Genomic DNA, 14,488 nt, shown 5'->3' with positions numbered 1-14,488 from the left:
CTCTCTGCCGTCCACTCTGCTTAGCTCTTCCAAGGTTTCTTTCTTTTCCTGATGCAGCCGTCCGTCTCTCAGCCTCTTTCTCCGTTTGTAGCCTCATCTTAGCTCTCAGTTTTTCTTTTCAGCCCACCATCTCTATTTCCAAAAACCCAGCCGCTGTATCATACCTTCGGTCCCTTTCTAAACTTCCAATTCTGGTTTTCTATTTTTTTGCTCAAACTCTCCCCCCCGACTCCTCTCTTTTCTCTCCGTGGTTCCTTCCGTTCGCTTTTTTTTCCCCTTGCGGCTGCCTTCTTCTTTTCTATTTATATCAGACCCCCCGCCCTAAACCTCAGTCCTTTCTCTCATATTTGCAGCCCAAGGGCTGCCCCAAAGCTCCTTTGCAAAGCTGCAAAAACGCAGCGAAGAGTTGCGTATTCATTTTTCTTTTTTTCTTTTTTTTCCCTTTTTCAAAACTATTATGAAACAAAATAATAACAATAACCAAAACAGAAAATAAAACATATTTTTGCGAGTGATTTTTCCTTTTCGATACGCTAAAACTTTAAAAGAAACTAAAAAGAAACTAAAAAGTGAGTAAAATTTAACACGACAAATAAAAAAAAACTAAAAATGAAATTACACCAAAAATTTGGTGTCTACAATCTACTGCCAGATTAATTGATTAAATCCGTAATTGTTCAATTGATTAATACCAGTGATGACTAGCGTGATTAGTTTCATGTTAGGGAAACATATAATCTAACTTAAACGAACCCTCATAGCATGTTTGTTGGTTAAGGTTGGATTTTTCTAATTCTTATTGCAATCGAGAAATTAAATCCTATGGTCGTACCTAGGGTTATTCTTGATTAGGGAAATAGTTAATGGTCGTACCTTGACTATCGAAAAAGTAAGGAAAGGCTGGTTGTTTATCGCATGTATGACAACTATAACCAATCTATTAATGAGTAATTGAATTATCTTTGCATCGATGATTAGTTAAACGGACCGTGTCTGAAAAGTTGCACCTTTGACTAGAGTCGTATTTGTTATTGATTAATTCCTGTTTATTTCTATTAGTTGTTTCATTAGTTAGTTAATTAGTTATTTTATATTCTTCAAAAATTCCCCATACTTCGGACTCTGAAAGAAACGAATTTTTCCTAGTCCCTGTGGATTCGACCCTGCTTACCACTGTCTACGAGTTAATAATTTTTTGTCAGCTAGTTAATTCTAGTATATCGGATTAAGCAAACTCTTCGGAATTAGGGTGAATCAAGTTACTCATTGCACATCCAGAGTCCCTGCTCCAGTACCTGGAATTGATTGTTGACTATCGTCGGTGGTAGTTAGGTATTTATTATTGCACAGGCTCGACACCCTGTCAGAAGGCTCGAAGCATTTTAATTAAGTAAACCCAAGAGACTCTATCATATGCCATTGTCATGTCCAGTTTAAGAACCACATTCCTGCCTCTCTGTTGTTTCCCAATACTCAACATCATCTCTTTGGCCAACAAGAAATTATTATAAATCAACCGACCCCTTACAAAGCCACTTTGCTTATGTAAAATAATATTACGTAGAATAGTGGCCAACCCATCAGCCAGAACGTGTGAAGTAATTTTATTTAAAAAATTGCAAAGGCTAATAGATCAAAACTGCAAAAAATCCCTAGGATTAAGCATCTTAGGAACCAACACAATTGATGTAGCAGTGACACTTCTTAGAAAATCAGCCCCATAAAAGAAATTGACAACTTTTTGGTAAATATCTTGCCCAATAATATTCCATGCATATGTGAAAATTTCCTCGCGAAGCCACAAAGCCAACTATACTATCTCCATTCATGTCAAAAACTACACAATGGACCTCACCATAAGATGGAATATCCCCCAACATATCATTATCCTGAGAGGTCACCAAGTGGGGAATGATGTGTGAAACATCTGCCAAAGAAGAGGTCTCTTCTGCAATAAATAAGGCCTGAAAATAACAAGGAGCCTCTTTCCCAATCTCTACTTCAGAAGTCAACAAAATAACCACAAACATCCTGAATCCGGTAAATAAAAGATTGAAGTCAATGTTGTTTAACTACTGAATGGAAAAACTAAGTATTCTTGTCACATAACTGCAACCATTAACCCTAGACTTCTGCTTCCAAAAAAATTCTTTCACTGCTAAACAACGTTGTAAGAGAGCATGGGAATAATAAAGTTGCTCTTGAGCATCTTCCAACCCATCCTTCTCCATCCACCTTTTAGCAATAGCAACCTCTTCCTGAGCCCTTTTAAAATTTGAAAAAATGTGCCCAAAGCACTATTTGTTCCATGCCTGAATATCCATCTTCAATCTTCGCAACTTAGAACACATACCAAGCAAGGAAGGACCATCACATGCTTGCTGCCAAGAAGATTTAACCACATCCAGGAAGCCTAGATAGGAAGTCCATGCATTAATAAATATAAATGGTCGGGGCTTATCATCTAACCTAGTCTTAGCTGAGAGCAACAATGGAGAGTGATTCAAAGGATCCTAAACTGAATGATAAACAGAAATGTCTAACCCAGCATCAAAACATTCATTATTCATTAATAATCTATCCAAATGTTAGCAAATATGAGCTGTCCATATCGATTGTTACGCTAAGTAAAGCTTGACCTTGAAAACCCACCATTAATAACCTCAACAGAAGACATGAAATTACTAAAATCAACGGATTCTGACGCCTGAAACAACCAGCCACTTTTTTGTCACTAGCACATAAGATGACATTAAAGTCACCACAAATTAACCAAGGACCATTTTGTGGTTTATCCAAAATTAAAAAAGTACGTAACAATTGCCTCTCCTCAGCCGTGCATGAAGCATGAACAAAGAAAACATGAAAAGGAACTTGCAAAAAAATTATGCTGAAGTAAAATTGACATATGTTGACTTCCTTCTCCCACCAACATACAAAAAAGAATTATTATAAAAAAAAACCTAAATTGAACAAAGAATTACAAATTACAAAAATCAAAATTGATTTTTGATAAGTGTGCATTTTGAGTGTTTAAGTGTGTTTTATTATTTAATTTTGGTATTTTTAATTCATTTTTATAGTTAATTAACTAGATTTCTAGTGAATTATGCATTTTTTTGTTCAAAGTGTAAAACAGTGCATTTCTGTGCGTTCAAATGGTGAAAACTTCATCTTTTTGTAAGTTTTAATGATTCAATCATCAAATGAAATGAATTCAGAAGATATTTGGAAGATTGTTGATGATTTGAAGTGATTTAAAGAGAACATAAAGTGCAAAATGTTCAAAAGATGAAATGCAAGCAAGTATAAAAGAAGAAATGTTTGATAACTTTGATACCTTTTGGTATTTCGACTATATCTTGAATTAAAAGTATTGGATCTAGGTTATTCTTGACCCATTTTGAAGTTAATAAAAACTCTACATCTCTTATGAAAACATCAAAATCTAGTTCATGAGTTTTCTTGATCAAAAAGTCGAAATACAATTGCCCATTTTTGTTGTCAAAAGCTGAAAAAGGGGATTGACTAGTCAAGGGTATTTTGATTATTTCTTAGTCTATAGAACTCCAAATTAGATGATTCTTCATGCATTGAAAAGTTAACTCAAAGAGCTACAGCTTTAATGTTTTGTACATGAACTAGTTCAACCTTCATCAAAAGACAATTGCAACCTAATACACGATCTTAACCCGTATTTTGAGGGTGCATATTCATATTTTGGCTGTTTTACAGATGGAACCAGTTGTACTTCAATTTGCAACTCTTTTCTACTACTTTTGAACCAATTTTCTAAATGGATTTCATCTGAAAAGCCAAGAAACATTTTGGAAATTTGGAGAAACAACTTTTGAAAATCTTAAGATACAATTTGCACAACTTGAAACATGATTGCTTGGAGCTTTAATTCTCTATAAATAGGGCCTTTGTTGAGCTTGTTTGACAACTTTGGAAGGCTGGAGACACTACCAAAATGTAGTCTTCGCTAGTTTTTCTTAGTTCATTAGTTTAGTATAGTCTAGTATAGTTTCCATCCATTCTTGTACTAGCTAAACTTGGATGAGATAGAAGATGAAGATGAAGATACTTGGAACTCAAGTGACAAGGGTGATTTCTCTCCTATCACATTGTTTCTTGTATTAATTCTTATTTTTGGCTATAATACAATTTTGGTGTTTATTTTCATGTTTAGCTAAAATTTATGCTTAGAGTTATCGATGAATTTTTTATATTTTGTTTGTGATATTTATTTGGTTATTTGTTGATATTATTTTGAACAAGTTATTTAGTACTTTTGATTTTCTAATTATGATTAACTAGCCAATTGTGATAATTTTAAGGTTTCGCAATGAGAATTAAGAGTTGACACTAGTTCAAGGAAGTGCTAAACCTAGAGAGTTTACTCACGAGAGTAGAGGTGTAACTTTATGGCTTTAGTGGTTTGTTTCATATAATTTCATAGAAGAAATGATTTTGTAATTAATTTTATAACCACGAGAGTAAGTATGCCTTAGTTACAAGTATAGGTGATTCCCTACGAGAGTAAGTTTCACATACATAAGGAAATTATGCCATAACTAATCAAGATAATAACATTCAATTAATCTATAAATTCATTTACAAGAGTAGTGAGAAATTTCATAACTCTAGAAGCTTTCTATTATTATTTTATTCACTTTCATGTTCGTAATATAGATTTAAGCTCTTGTATTTGTGATAGTCTAAATAATAAAGAAGTTCAAAAATCATCGGTAATTTATAATCTTCCCTGTAGGATCGACACCTAATCTCCCTGTACTCAATAAACAATCTATATACTTGTAGAAAATGAGGTATTTAGATTTTATTAAAATTTGGTGCATGGTAGAATCTCATCATTCACAAGCTAGCCTCTCCTTATCATTTAGCTCTTGTTGGGAAATTTCACGGGATTGCCCAAAATTAAAAGAGGTTCACAAGTTTATTTGTTCACTAGATTTGAAATATTCGTGTAAGATTGGCCATATGAACGCTCAATAAGTTCTTTCGAATGTGTGTTGAAGGATGATTTCCATTGTCTTTGGACTCATAGGCTTCGAGATGTTGAGAAGTTCCCAATGCGGGTTTTTAAATGGATCCCTAATTTCCATGTATCAAAAGAATCTTCTCTTGTTCCTGTTTGGGTGACGTTGTTGGGATTGCCAATCCATTTTTTTTATAAACATGCTCTTTTCTCCATTGTTAGCCCTTTGAAAAAACCAGTGTTTGTTGACACAGCAATTGCTAATTATCGAGGCCAAGTGTAGCATGGATCTACGTTAAGGTTGATTTGCTTTGCACGCTGCCCTCTAGGGTTTGGATTGGGGTTGAGGATTCTTCAGAGAGATATTGGCAATTGTTAAAAGCTTAGAATCTGCCCAAATACCATACTACATGCTGGCATTTTGGCCATTCTGCTGAATCTTGTAAGAAGAATGTGATTTTAGATTCAAATCCAAAGCCTGCTCAGCGTGTTGGAGAGGAAATTGTGGTTCACCAAGGAAAGAATGTTGAATAGAGGTGGATTTCTATTTTAAATAACAACCAACAGACTTATGTGATTGATAAGGAATGGACTTCAGTGGCTGAGGCTATGGTAATTCCTTATGCTCCATTTATGACTGAAGCTATAGCTTGTGGTAGAGAAAACCCCTTTGGTATCTATCAAAAGGAATGGTCGTTTCTACACCTGCTTCTCTTGCCCTTCATCGGAGAATTGAAGATCTTTAAGAAGTTAATTTTCCAACCTCTAGTGTTCCTCCATAGGCGGGGAGCATAGAATCTTTGTCATTGGTAGCGGTCTGCAGTCCAGTGAATTCTACTCTTCAGTTACAATTGGTTTGAGTTGATAATGATGTTGAGGCTTTGGTTGATAATGTTGACAACATTGCTGGACAGCTTTCTTTTGATGTTAAAAATACATCTATGCATTTGGATGAAGAGGTGCATGAAGAGATTTATGCTACCGATCCTCTTTTGAGTGCGAGGAATTTGCCATCTCATGGTCCAATAGCTATTTCAAGTTTGGAAGTAAATATTTCAGCTGATATTGTGCTTTAGGTGACTGACGATTCTTTTCAACAAGTAAATGCAAATGAGGAAGGGATTCATGCTTATTTTCCCTTAGATAGACAACTTCAATCTTCTACCAAAAAAAAAACCACACAGAATTCCTATCAGGTTTTGTCTAATGATTAATATGCTATTTTGGAATATTAGAGGTTTGTCTAAGTCCTCTCACTTTAGACATTTGAAGAAAATTATTACTTTGCATTGACAAATGCTTGCAATTATGTTGATGTTTTGCAAGCTATAACTTTTTGAATGAAACTTCTTCTTTTATACTTGATTGCATTTCATCTTTTGAACATTTTGCACTACATATTCTCTTTAAATCACTTCAAATCATCAATAATCATCCAAATATCTTCTCAATTCACTTCATTTGATGATTGAATTATTAAAACCAACAAAAACATAAAATTTTCACCATTTGAATACATAGAAATATAATGTGTTACACTTTGAACCCCAAAATGCATAATTCAATAGAAATCTAGTTAAGTAGCTATAAAAATGAATAAAACACACCAAAACTAAATAATAAAATACACTTAAACACTCAAAATGCACACTTATAAATGAACATTTCTATGAACCAAACTGCATCCTCGTTTCTATGAATCAATAGCTTCTTAATAGTAATAGGCAATGAAGGTGTAGTAGTAAAAAATTGAGAAAAAGATTGTCTCTCAGACAATAATAAAAAAAGGTTTGCCCTCAGTCACAGATTGAGGATAGCCATAGCCGACAAGATGAAACCCAAACACGTATAGAAGAAGAAGGATCTTAATAAGTTCTTATTTTAGGAGCTTTATCTTAAGTTGCAAGACATAAAGTTTTTGCATATAATTGTATTACTGTGTAATGTTTTCAGATATCCACATAACTCTTATCTTATTCCATATAAAGTGAAAGATGGATAGAAAGTAAATCAAGTTACGAAGATTGCCTCAGGTGTTCTGAAGAAATGTGTGTGCTAACATTATGCTTGGGTCTATTTTATGATGTGTTTTTTGAGATATTTATCTAAAACTAGTATAGGAACACGTGTATTGCACGTTACTGGTCATTTTTATATGAAGTTTTTTCTTTTTAAGAATGTACTTTCTCCCATAATGACCTAAGAAATTTAAGAGTCACAAAATCTAATAAGTTTAAAAAAAACATAATACATCTATGGATTTGGTCCAAATGTATTTGATGTTGTTTATTATTATATCAATAGCCTTTCTATATATTTTTTTAAATACTAACTCTTGGGAATTGGTGCATTTTTTTATTTTTGATCCTAAAAGAGTTTTTGGAAAATATTAGGAATGTACACGAAAAATATTAGTAAATTTAAGAAGATGAAAATGGAGCACCCGTGTTTCAATTCTTCAAATTTTATATCATTTGGTTCTATTTTCTCTATATATTTTGAGCTCACATTCTAAATTTCTTTTCCTCTAAATTCCATGTATCCTCCATTGCTTTTGAGTTATTCTTTTTATCATTTCATCACAATTAATGCATTGGTTGAGTTAGTTTCTCTGGGAGATATAAACAACTAATCTTTTAGATATCAAAATTGACTACATTATTTTATTGAGCATTTTTTAATTTATTATTAAAACATATATTCACATTATATGATATTATTATTTTATATGTGTATTTTTTTAAAACACTTTTATTATTATTAATTTTGAAAAGACCAGGAGTACCACTCCTTTACATGTAACCTTTTGGAACAAATGTAAGGGAAATACTTAACATCTAAACAGGAAATGCCTTTCATTCCCCTGGGCAACGTGATAGCATCATAAGTGGCTGGTTGGTGGGTAGAAGCTGCCTATTTTGCCAGGGTTCCGCTGCTCAGTTGATCTCCCTATAACAATGCTCCAAAATGAACTCTGCCTTGGTCATCGCTTGTTGTATCCATCTGATGATGTCATCAATCCTTCAAGGTGTTGGGGAGGTTGTCGCAGCAAGTTGAGTAATTGTTCTGAGTCCATGTGCACTACCACATTCGGAACTCCCATAGCTATGCAAAGTTGGAGACCTCCAAAAGAGCCATTGCCTCTGATTCCATATTGGTATGGAACCCATAGAAGGAAGAGAAAGCCCGCTTTACTTGCCCGTTGTGATCTCGTATAATGCCCCCACCCCCTGAGTATCCTGGATTACCAAGAGAGGAGCCATCTACATTTAGTTTCATGTAGGGGTAAGACGGTGTAGATCAAACTAAAGTAGTCATCACCACTGCGCGAGACTGCCGAAGAGTAGGAATTAAACCTAAATGACGGAAAGAAATGTCTTCAGGACTAGAAGAAATGAAAGGGTGAGTAGCACCAATAACATTAAGTGACCAAATGATTTGTCGGTAAATATGAGCAGGTGACACCCTAATATTCTCATAGATAACCTTATTTCTCACCTTTCACAACTCCCAACAAATAAGCAAAGGTAATAACTAGGCCAAGGTGGCCTTGAACGATCGTCTTGCTGAACATGTGTAGACACCAAATTTTTAATTTTTATTGTATTATTTATTATTTATCATGTATTATTATTTATTATTTTATTTAATTGATTAAATGATAGTAGTGTTCATTTTTACTTGTTTTTATAAATTAAGTTCATAATTTTTATTTTTAAGATATTTTTCTGCATTAAAAGTTTTGAAAAAGAAAAATCTTCACAAAAAATATATTTTAATTTTTGTTTGTTTAACCTAAAATTGATTTAAAAAAAGAGAAAAAAGAAAAAAAGGGGCCACGCATGCGGCAGAAGTACAGAAGCATTGCAGCTCCATTTCTCACCACCATTTTTCCATTCATCTTCTGGTTTTTCTCCCAAAACTCTGGCCACGTAATCCCCTTTAATCTTTCTAGAACAACACCCATCGGATGGCTCTAGAATGCTAGCAAAATCTCAACTCTCATCCTCACCTTTGAGGTGAGGGTTTGAGAGTGTGTGTTTGGTATAAATAGAACAGAAAACACAGCTTTTACAAGGGGAAAAAAGAGTTGGTGGCTGGAGAGAAAAAATCGAGAGAGAGCTGAGAGTGGGAGGTAGGGTGAGGGCTAGAGGGCATAGATAGGATGACGGCTGAAAGGCAGGAGGACATTTTTGGAGTGCGGCTGGTGAAAAGAAACTAAGAGGGCTGGAAAACAGCAAGGAAACCAGAGAAAAAGAGAAGAGTGTGAGATATAGAGAGGGTGGCTGAGGATCAAGGGAGGATCTGAGGAAAAGCAGTAAGGAAAGAAAAAGCCAGGAGCTTTGAGAAGAAAACTAAGAGTTTTGAGGGAGTTGAGAGCCGAGAGAGGAAGTTTTAGAAACCAAGCAAGGAAAGAAAAGACGAGAAAGCTTCAGTGAGAGGAAGAAATACTGGGCAAGTTTCGGCCAAGAGAGAAAGCCGAGAGGGAAAGAAAAACGCTGAAAAAACTAAAGTTTTTTCCGGATCAGGTTCTCCCTTTTTTTTCTTTCGCTCACTGATCTTGCCATTTCAGTTTCTTGTTCCTGTTTCAGTCCACTGCTTCTGTTTATTTTCATGCTTTCCTCCAGTCATGATGTTTAGTTTGTTTTACGTTTCATTTGTGTCTCTTTAGTGCATGAGTATAAGATGTTGTTTTGCTGGGATTTTGTTCTGTGTAACCTTTGGGGATGTTAAGCTACGGAAGTCGCAGAAAGTAGCAATGAAAAATTGCAGAAAGTTCCCAGCTTTGATTTTTCTTTATTCAAAATCTTTTGGCATGTATAGATCTAGACTTGGGTTTTGCTTAGAATGGGTTTTTTAGGGAGGGGAGGAATGGCTGTCTTTTATAGGGTTGTATCAGGGCTTCTTTCTTGAGTCATGAACTAGTTTAGTGTGATTGAAAAACCTAGAAAATGGCATAAAACTTCAGGCAAGTCTGTTTTGATGTTTTCATGATGGTTGCTCTTCCGTTGCTTGTTGTTGGTGTAGTTTTGAGGTTGGGTTTTAGTGTTAAATGGAATAAGTTGCAAGTTTTTTGTGTGATTTGCGAGATTTATATGTCGATAATGAATCCCAGAAAGTTGCCGAGAATGATTCCAGATGATGCATGAACTGTCAAACTTTTTGTCGATGGTCTGATGAGCTTATTTCACTGCTTTATCATGTTTGTTCCTGGATGATTCTCTTGCCATTGCTTCTTTTTACTGTCTTGTGTATTTGGGCGTTGGTTTTTGAAATAAGAAGCATCAGCTGCACTATTTGGCTTGGGTTTCAATCTGGGGAGTTGTAGAAAGCCTTCCAGATTTGCATGTTTGATGATTGATTTGCTGTGTTTTCATTGTTTATGTTGAACTGTCTGGAATCAAATCTTCAACCTCCGCTGAGTTGTTCGAAGGTCTCGCTTAGCTTACAGTATATATTAGATATCGTATCCGTTTTAGTTTAGGTCTCGATTTTTGGGCCTAATTTTTGGGTCCAATTCGTTTTGATTATTTGGTTGTATATATATACCTTATATCCATTCTGTACAAAATATCTGATACATTTCGAACCCTAATAAAAATCTGATTTTCCCCAAATTTGGGCTTGCTTGTTCTTGTTTGTTTTTCTGTTCCGCTGCATCTGTTTTAACAAACTGGTATCAGAGTTCTAGGATCGTCCTAGGGCTCTGATCACGCAACAACATGTCTGCTTTGAACATCAAGATCGACAAGTTCACCGGGAGAAATAGTTTTAGTCTGTGGCAGATCAAGATACAAGTTCTGTTAAAGCAACAGGGTCTGTGGAGTCCGCTGACGAAGAAGAAATCGGATTCCGTTGATGAAGAGTCGATTAGTCTGGAGGAAAAGACTCACTCGACAATCATGCTGTGCCTGGCAGATGATGTCATCACTGAGGTCACCGGTGAAGAAACTGCTGCGGGTTTGTGGGTTAAACTTGAGAGTCTCTATATGACGAAGTCTTTAACCAACAAGTTGCTCCTAAAGCAATGTCTGTTCAGTTTGCGTATGTAGGAAGGTACTTTTTTTCGAGAATATTTAGATCAATTAAATACGATTCTTCTTGAATTGCGTAATATTGATGTTAAAATTGAGGATGAGGATGCCGCGTTGATTCTGTTAGTGTCTCTACCGTTATCATATGAGAATTTTGTTCTGTCTTTTATTGGCGCTAAAGATACAGTAACTTTAGAAGGCGTAAGATCAGCACTGCATAGTAGAAAGTTGCGCCATAAGGCAGCTAGTAATGTTACAGATAATCAGGCTGCTGGGCTAGTTGTCAGTAGTGGTAAAGGAAAATTGGGGAAAAAGAAGTCCGGAAACAAGAAGCAGTTCTCTAAAGGTCCGAAGCCGGATGATGTCTATAACTATTGCAAAGAAAAAGGTCATTGGAAATTTGGTTGTCCCAAGAAGAAGAAGCAACAGGAAAAACAACACGCTTCAGCTTCAGTTGCAAAAAAGGAAGCGAAAAATTCAGAAGAAGACCTGGCCCTAATTGCAAACGAACCAACACATCACTCTGATGTGTGGGTTCTTGATTCTGAGGCGTCCTATCACATATGTTCAAACAGGGAATGGTTTACAACATATGAGCAGATAGATGGCAGAAATGTCGTGATGACTAATAGTGCTGTCTGCAAGGCTGTTGGGATCGGTTCAATTAAGATCAGGATACATGCTGGGAAAATTGCCACACTGAACGAAGTCCGGCACGTTCCCAAAATGACGAAGAATCTGATATCACTTAGTACTCTTGACAGTAAAATTTTCAGGTTTAGCAGAGGAAGTTGAGAGATGTGCATCAGTAAAGGTTCATTAGTGGTTCTCAAAGGAGTTAAACATAGCACCATGTACATCTTGCAGGATTCTACGCTAATAGGTTCTGCCGCTGCTGCTGTTGCATCTTCTGAAGATCGCAAGTATGATATGACCAAGCTGTGGCACATTAGGCTTGGTCATATGAGTGGAAGGGGAATGCAGATTCTGTCTAAACGTGATCTTCTAGAAGGCCACAAGGTCACCGATCTTGGATTCTGTGAGCATTGTACTTTCAGTAAACTATATCACAGAAAGTTTGGGAAGGCAATTCACAGGACAAAAGGCACTCTTGATTACACCCATTCTGACTATTGGGGTCTTTCACGAGTTGAGTCGTTGGGAGGCTGTCGGTATTTTTTATCCATGATTGATGGTTATTCAAGGATGACTTGGATAATCGTTATGAAGGAAAAAGGTGAAACTTTCAAGAACTTCAAGCAGTGGAAGGCCTTAGTGGAGAATCAAATTGGAAAGAAAATCAAAAGACCGCAAACTGATAATAGTCTGGAATTCTGTTCAAAGGAGTTTGATGAGTTCTGCAAAGATGAAGGAATTACTTGGCATCACATAGTTCGACACAATCACAACAAAACGGTGTAGTAGAACGCATGAATCAAACACTTTTAGAGAGAGCATGGTGTATGCTCTTCATGCTGGGTTGCCAAGGAGGTTCTGGGCAAAAGCAGTGAGCACAGCCTGCTTCTTGATCAATTGTACACCTCATACAGGTATAGATTGCAAAATACCTTATGAAGTGTGGTCTGGTATATCCCCTATTTACTCAAGTTTGAAGGCTTTTGGTTGTACTGCGTATTATCATGTCAGTGAGGGCAAACTAGAACTAAGGGCTAAAAAGGGAGTGTTTCTGGGATATGGAGACGGGGTTAAAGGGTATAGAATCTGGTCACCCTCAGAAAAGAAAGTTATACTTAGCAGAAATATAATTTTTTATGAAAACTCTATACTTAACCCTCCTGTGAAGACTGTTGTTGAAGAAAGTGCAGGTATTGATAAATAGGTGGAGCTACAAATCATTCAAAATGGTTTTGAATCACAACAGCAATTTGATGATCATCAACAGCTATCCTTTGAAACTAAACCTTCTGTAGAAATAGAGTCTCTAGAACCTGCATCAGCAGAAAGATTGGCACCTATATCGCATACTGCGTCAGAAACTCAGCAGCACGGTATTGCTTATGATAGTGCGAGGAGAGTGAGAGTACGACCTCCCAGCTAGTATCGAAATTTTGTAGGTTATGCATTTCAGGTTGCTGAGGAGGTGGATTCTCCTGATCCCTCTACCTATAAAGAAGCTATTTCAGGCAGTAAGTCAGCTCAATGGCCTGGTGCAATGAGTGATGAAATGGAGTCGTTACACAAGAACGGCATTTGGGAATTGGTCAAACAGCCAGCAGAGAGAAAGGTTGTAACTTACAAATGGGTCTTTAAAAGGAAAGAAGGAATTTCTCCATCTAAGGGCATCAAGTATAAAGCACGTGTTGTTGCAAGAGGGTTCACTCAAAGAGAAGTAGTAGACTACAATGAGATTTTCTCACCAGTGGTTAGACACACTTCTATCAGGGTGCTACTAGCAATGGTTGCACATCAGGACTTAGAACTTGAGCAGCTAGATGTGAAGACAGCTTTCCTACATGGAGAGTTAGATGAAGAGATTTATATGACTCAGCCAGATGGATTCCATGTTCCGGGAAAAGAAAATTATGTATGCAAGTTGAAAAAATCCTTGTATGGATTAAAGCAATCCCCAAGGCAGTGGTACAAAAAATTTGACGGCTACATGATTGAGCTCGGCTACAACAGAAGTCAGTATGATTGTTGTGTATATCACAACAAACTTGAAGATGGTTCGATGGTCTACTTGATTCTGTATGTAGATGATATGCTCATAGCTACGAGGAACAAAGCTGATATACAGAAGTTGAAAAGTTTTCTCAGTGCAGAGTTTGAGATGAAAGACTTGGGTGCAGCACAGAAAATTCTGGGAATGGAGATTTTCAGGGATAGAAGTCAGAATAAGCTTTTCTTATCACAGAAGAGCTATATTGAGAAGGTACTATCTAGATTTGGCATGTCTACAGCAAAGCCCTTGAATACTCCGAGTGCAGCGAATGCTCAATAATCAGTTACACTCGCACCACAGTCAGAATCCGAGATAGAGTATATGGCTAAGGTTCCCTATTCTAGTGCAGTGGGCAGTTTGATGTATGCCATGGTCTGTACTAGACCTGATCTGGCACATGCAGTCAGTGTTGTTAGCAGATTTATGGCTAATCCTGGGAAGGAGCACTGGCTGGCTGTGAAGTGAATTTTTCGGTACTTGAGGGGTACATCTGATGTTGGTCTCATTTATGGAGGTGATATAGAGTGTTTGGTTATAGACTATTCAGATTCTGATTATGCTGGAGATGTTGATAGTAGGAGGTCGATGACTGGTTATGTTTTCACTCTTGGGCATTCTGTAGTTAGTTGGAAAGTAATTCTACCACCTACAATGACTCTGTCCACTACTGAGGCAAAGTACATGGCACTGACGGAGGCTGCTAAAGAGGAAATTGGTTAAAGGGGCTGGTTGGAGATCTTGGCCTACATCAGGATCAGGCTAATATAT

General features: G+C 36.5%; 1 protein-coding gene across 1 annotated transcript; it reads left to right on the top strand.

Moving 5' to 3' along the window:
* Positions 1-11,835: 11,835 nt before the first annotated feature.
* Positions 11,836-12,459, top strand: LOC140036240 (uncharacterized mitochondrial protein AtMg00300-like). The gene has a single exon (XM_072077578.1). It carries the CDS (start codon positions 11,836-11,838, stop codon positions 12,457-12,459), a length of 624 nt encoding a protein of 207 aa, XP_071933679.1.
* Positions 12,460-14,488: the final 2,029 nt, after the last annotated feature.

Source organism: Coffea arabica, chromosome 2e (assembly GCF_036785885.1).
Source record: "Coffea arabica cultivar ET-39 chromosome 2e, Coffea Arabica ET-39 HiFi, whole genome shotgun sequence".
Lineage (NCBI taxonomy): Eukaryota > Viridiplantae > Streptophyta > Magnoliopsida > Gentianales > Rubiaceae > Coffea > Coffea arabica.
This window is presented reverse-complemented; position numbering and strand designations above follow the sequence as displayed.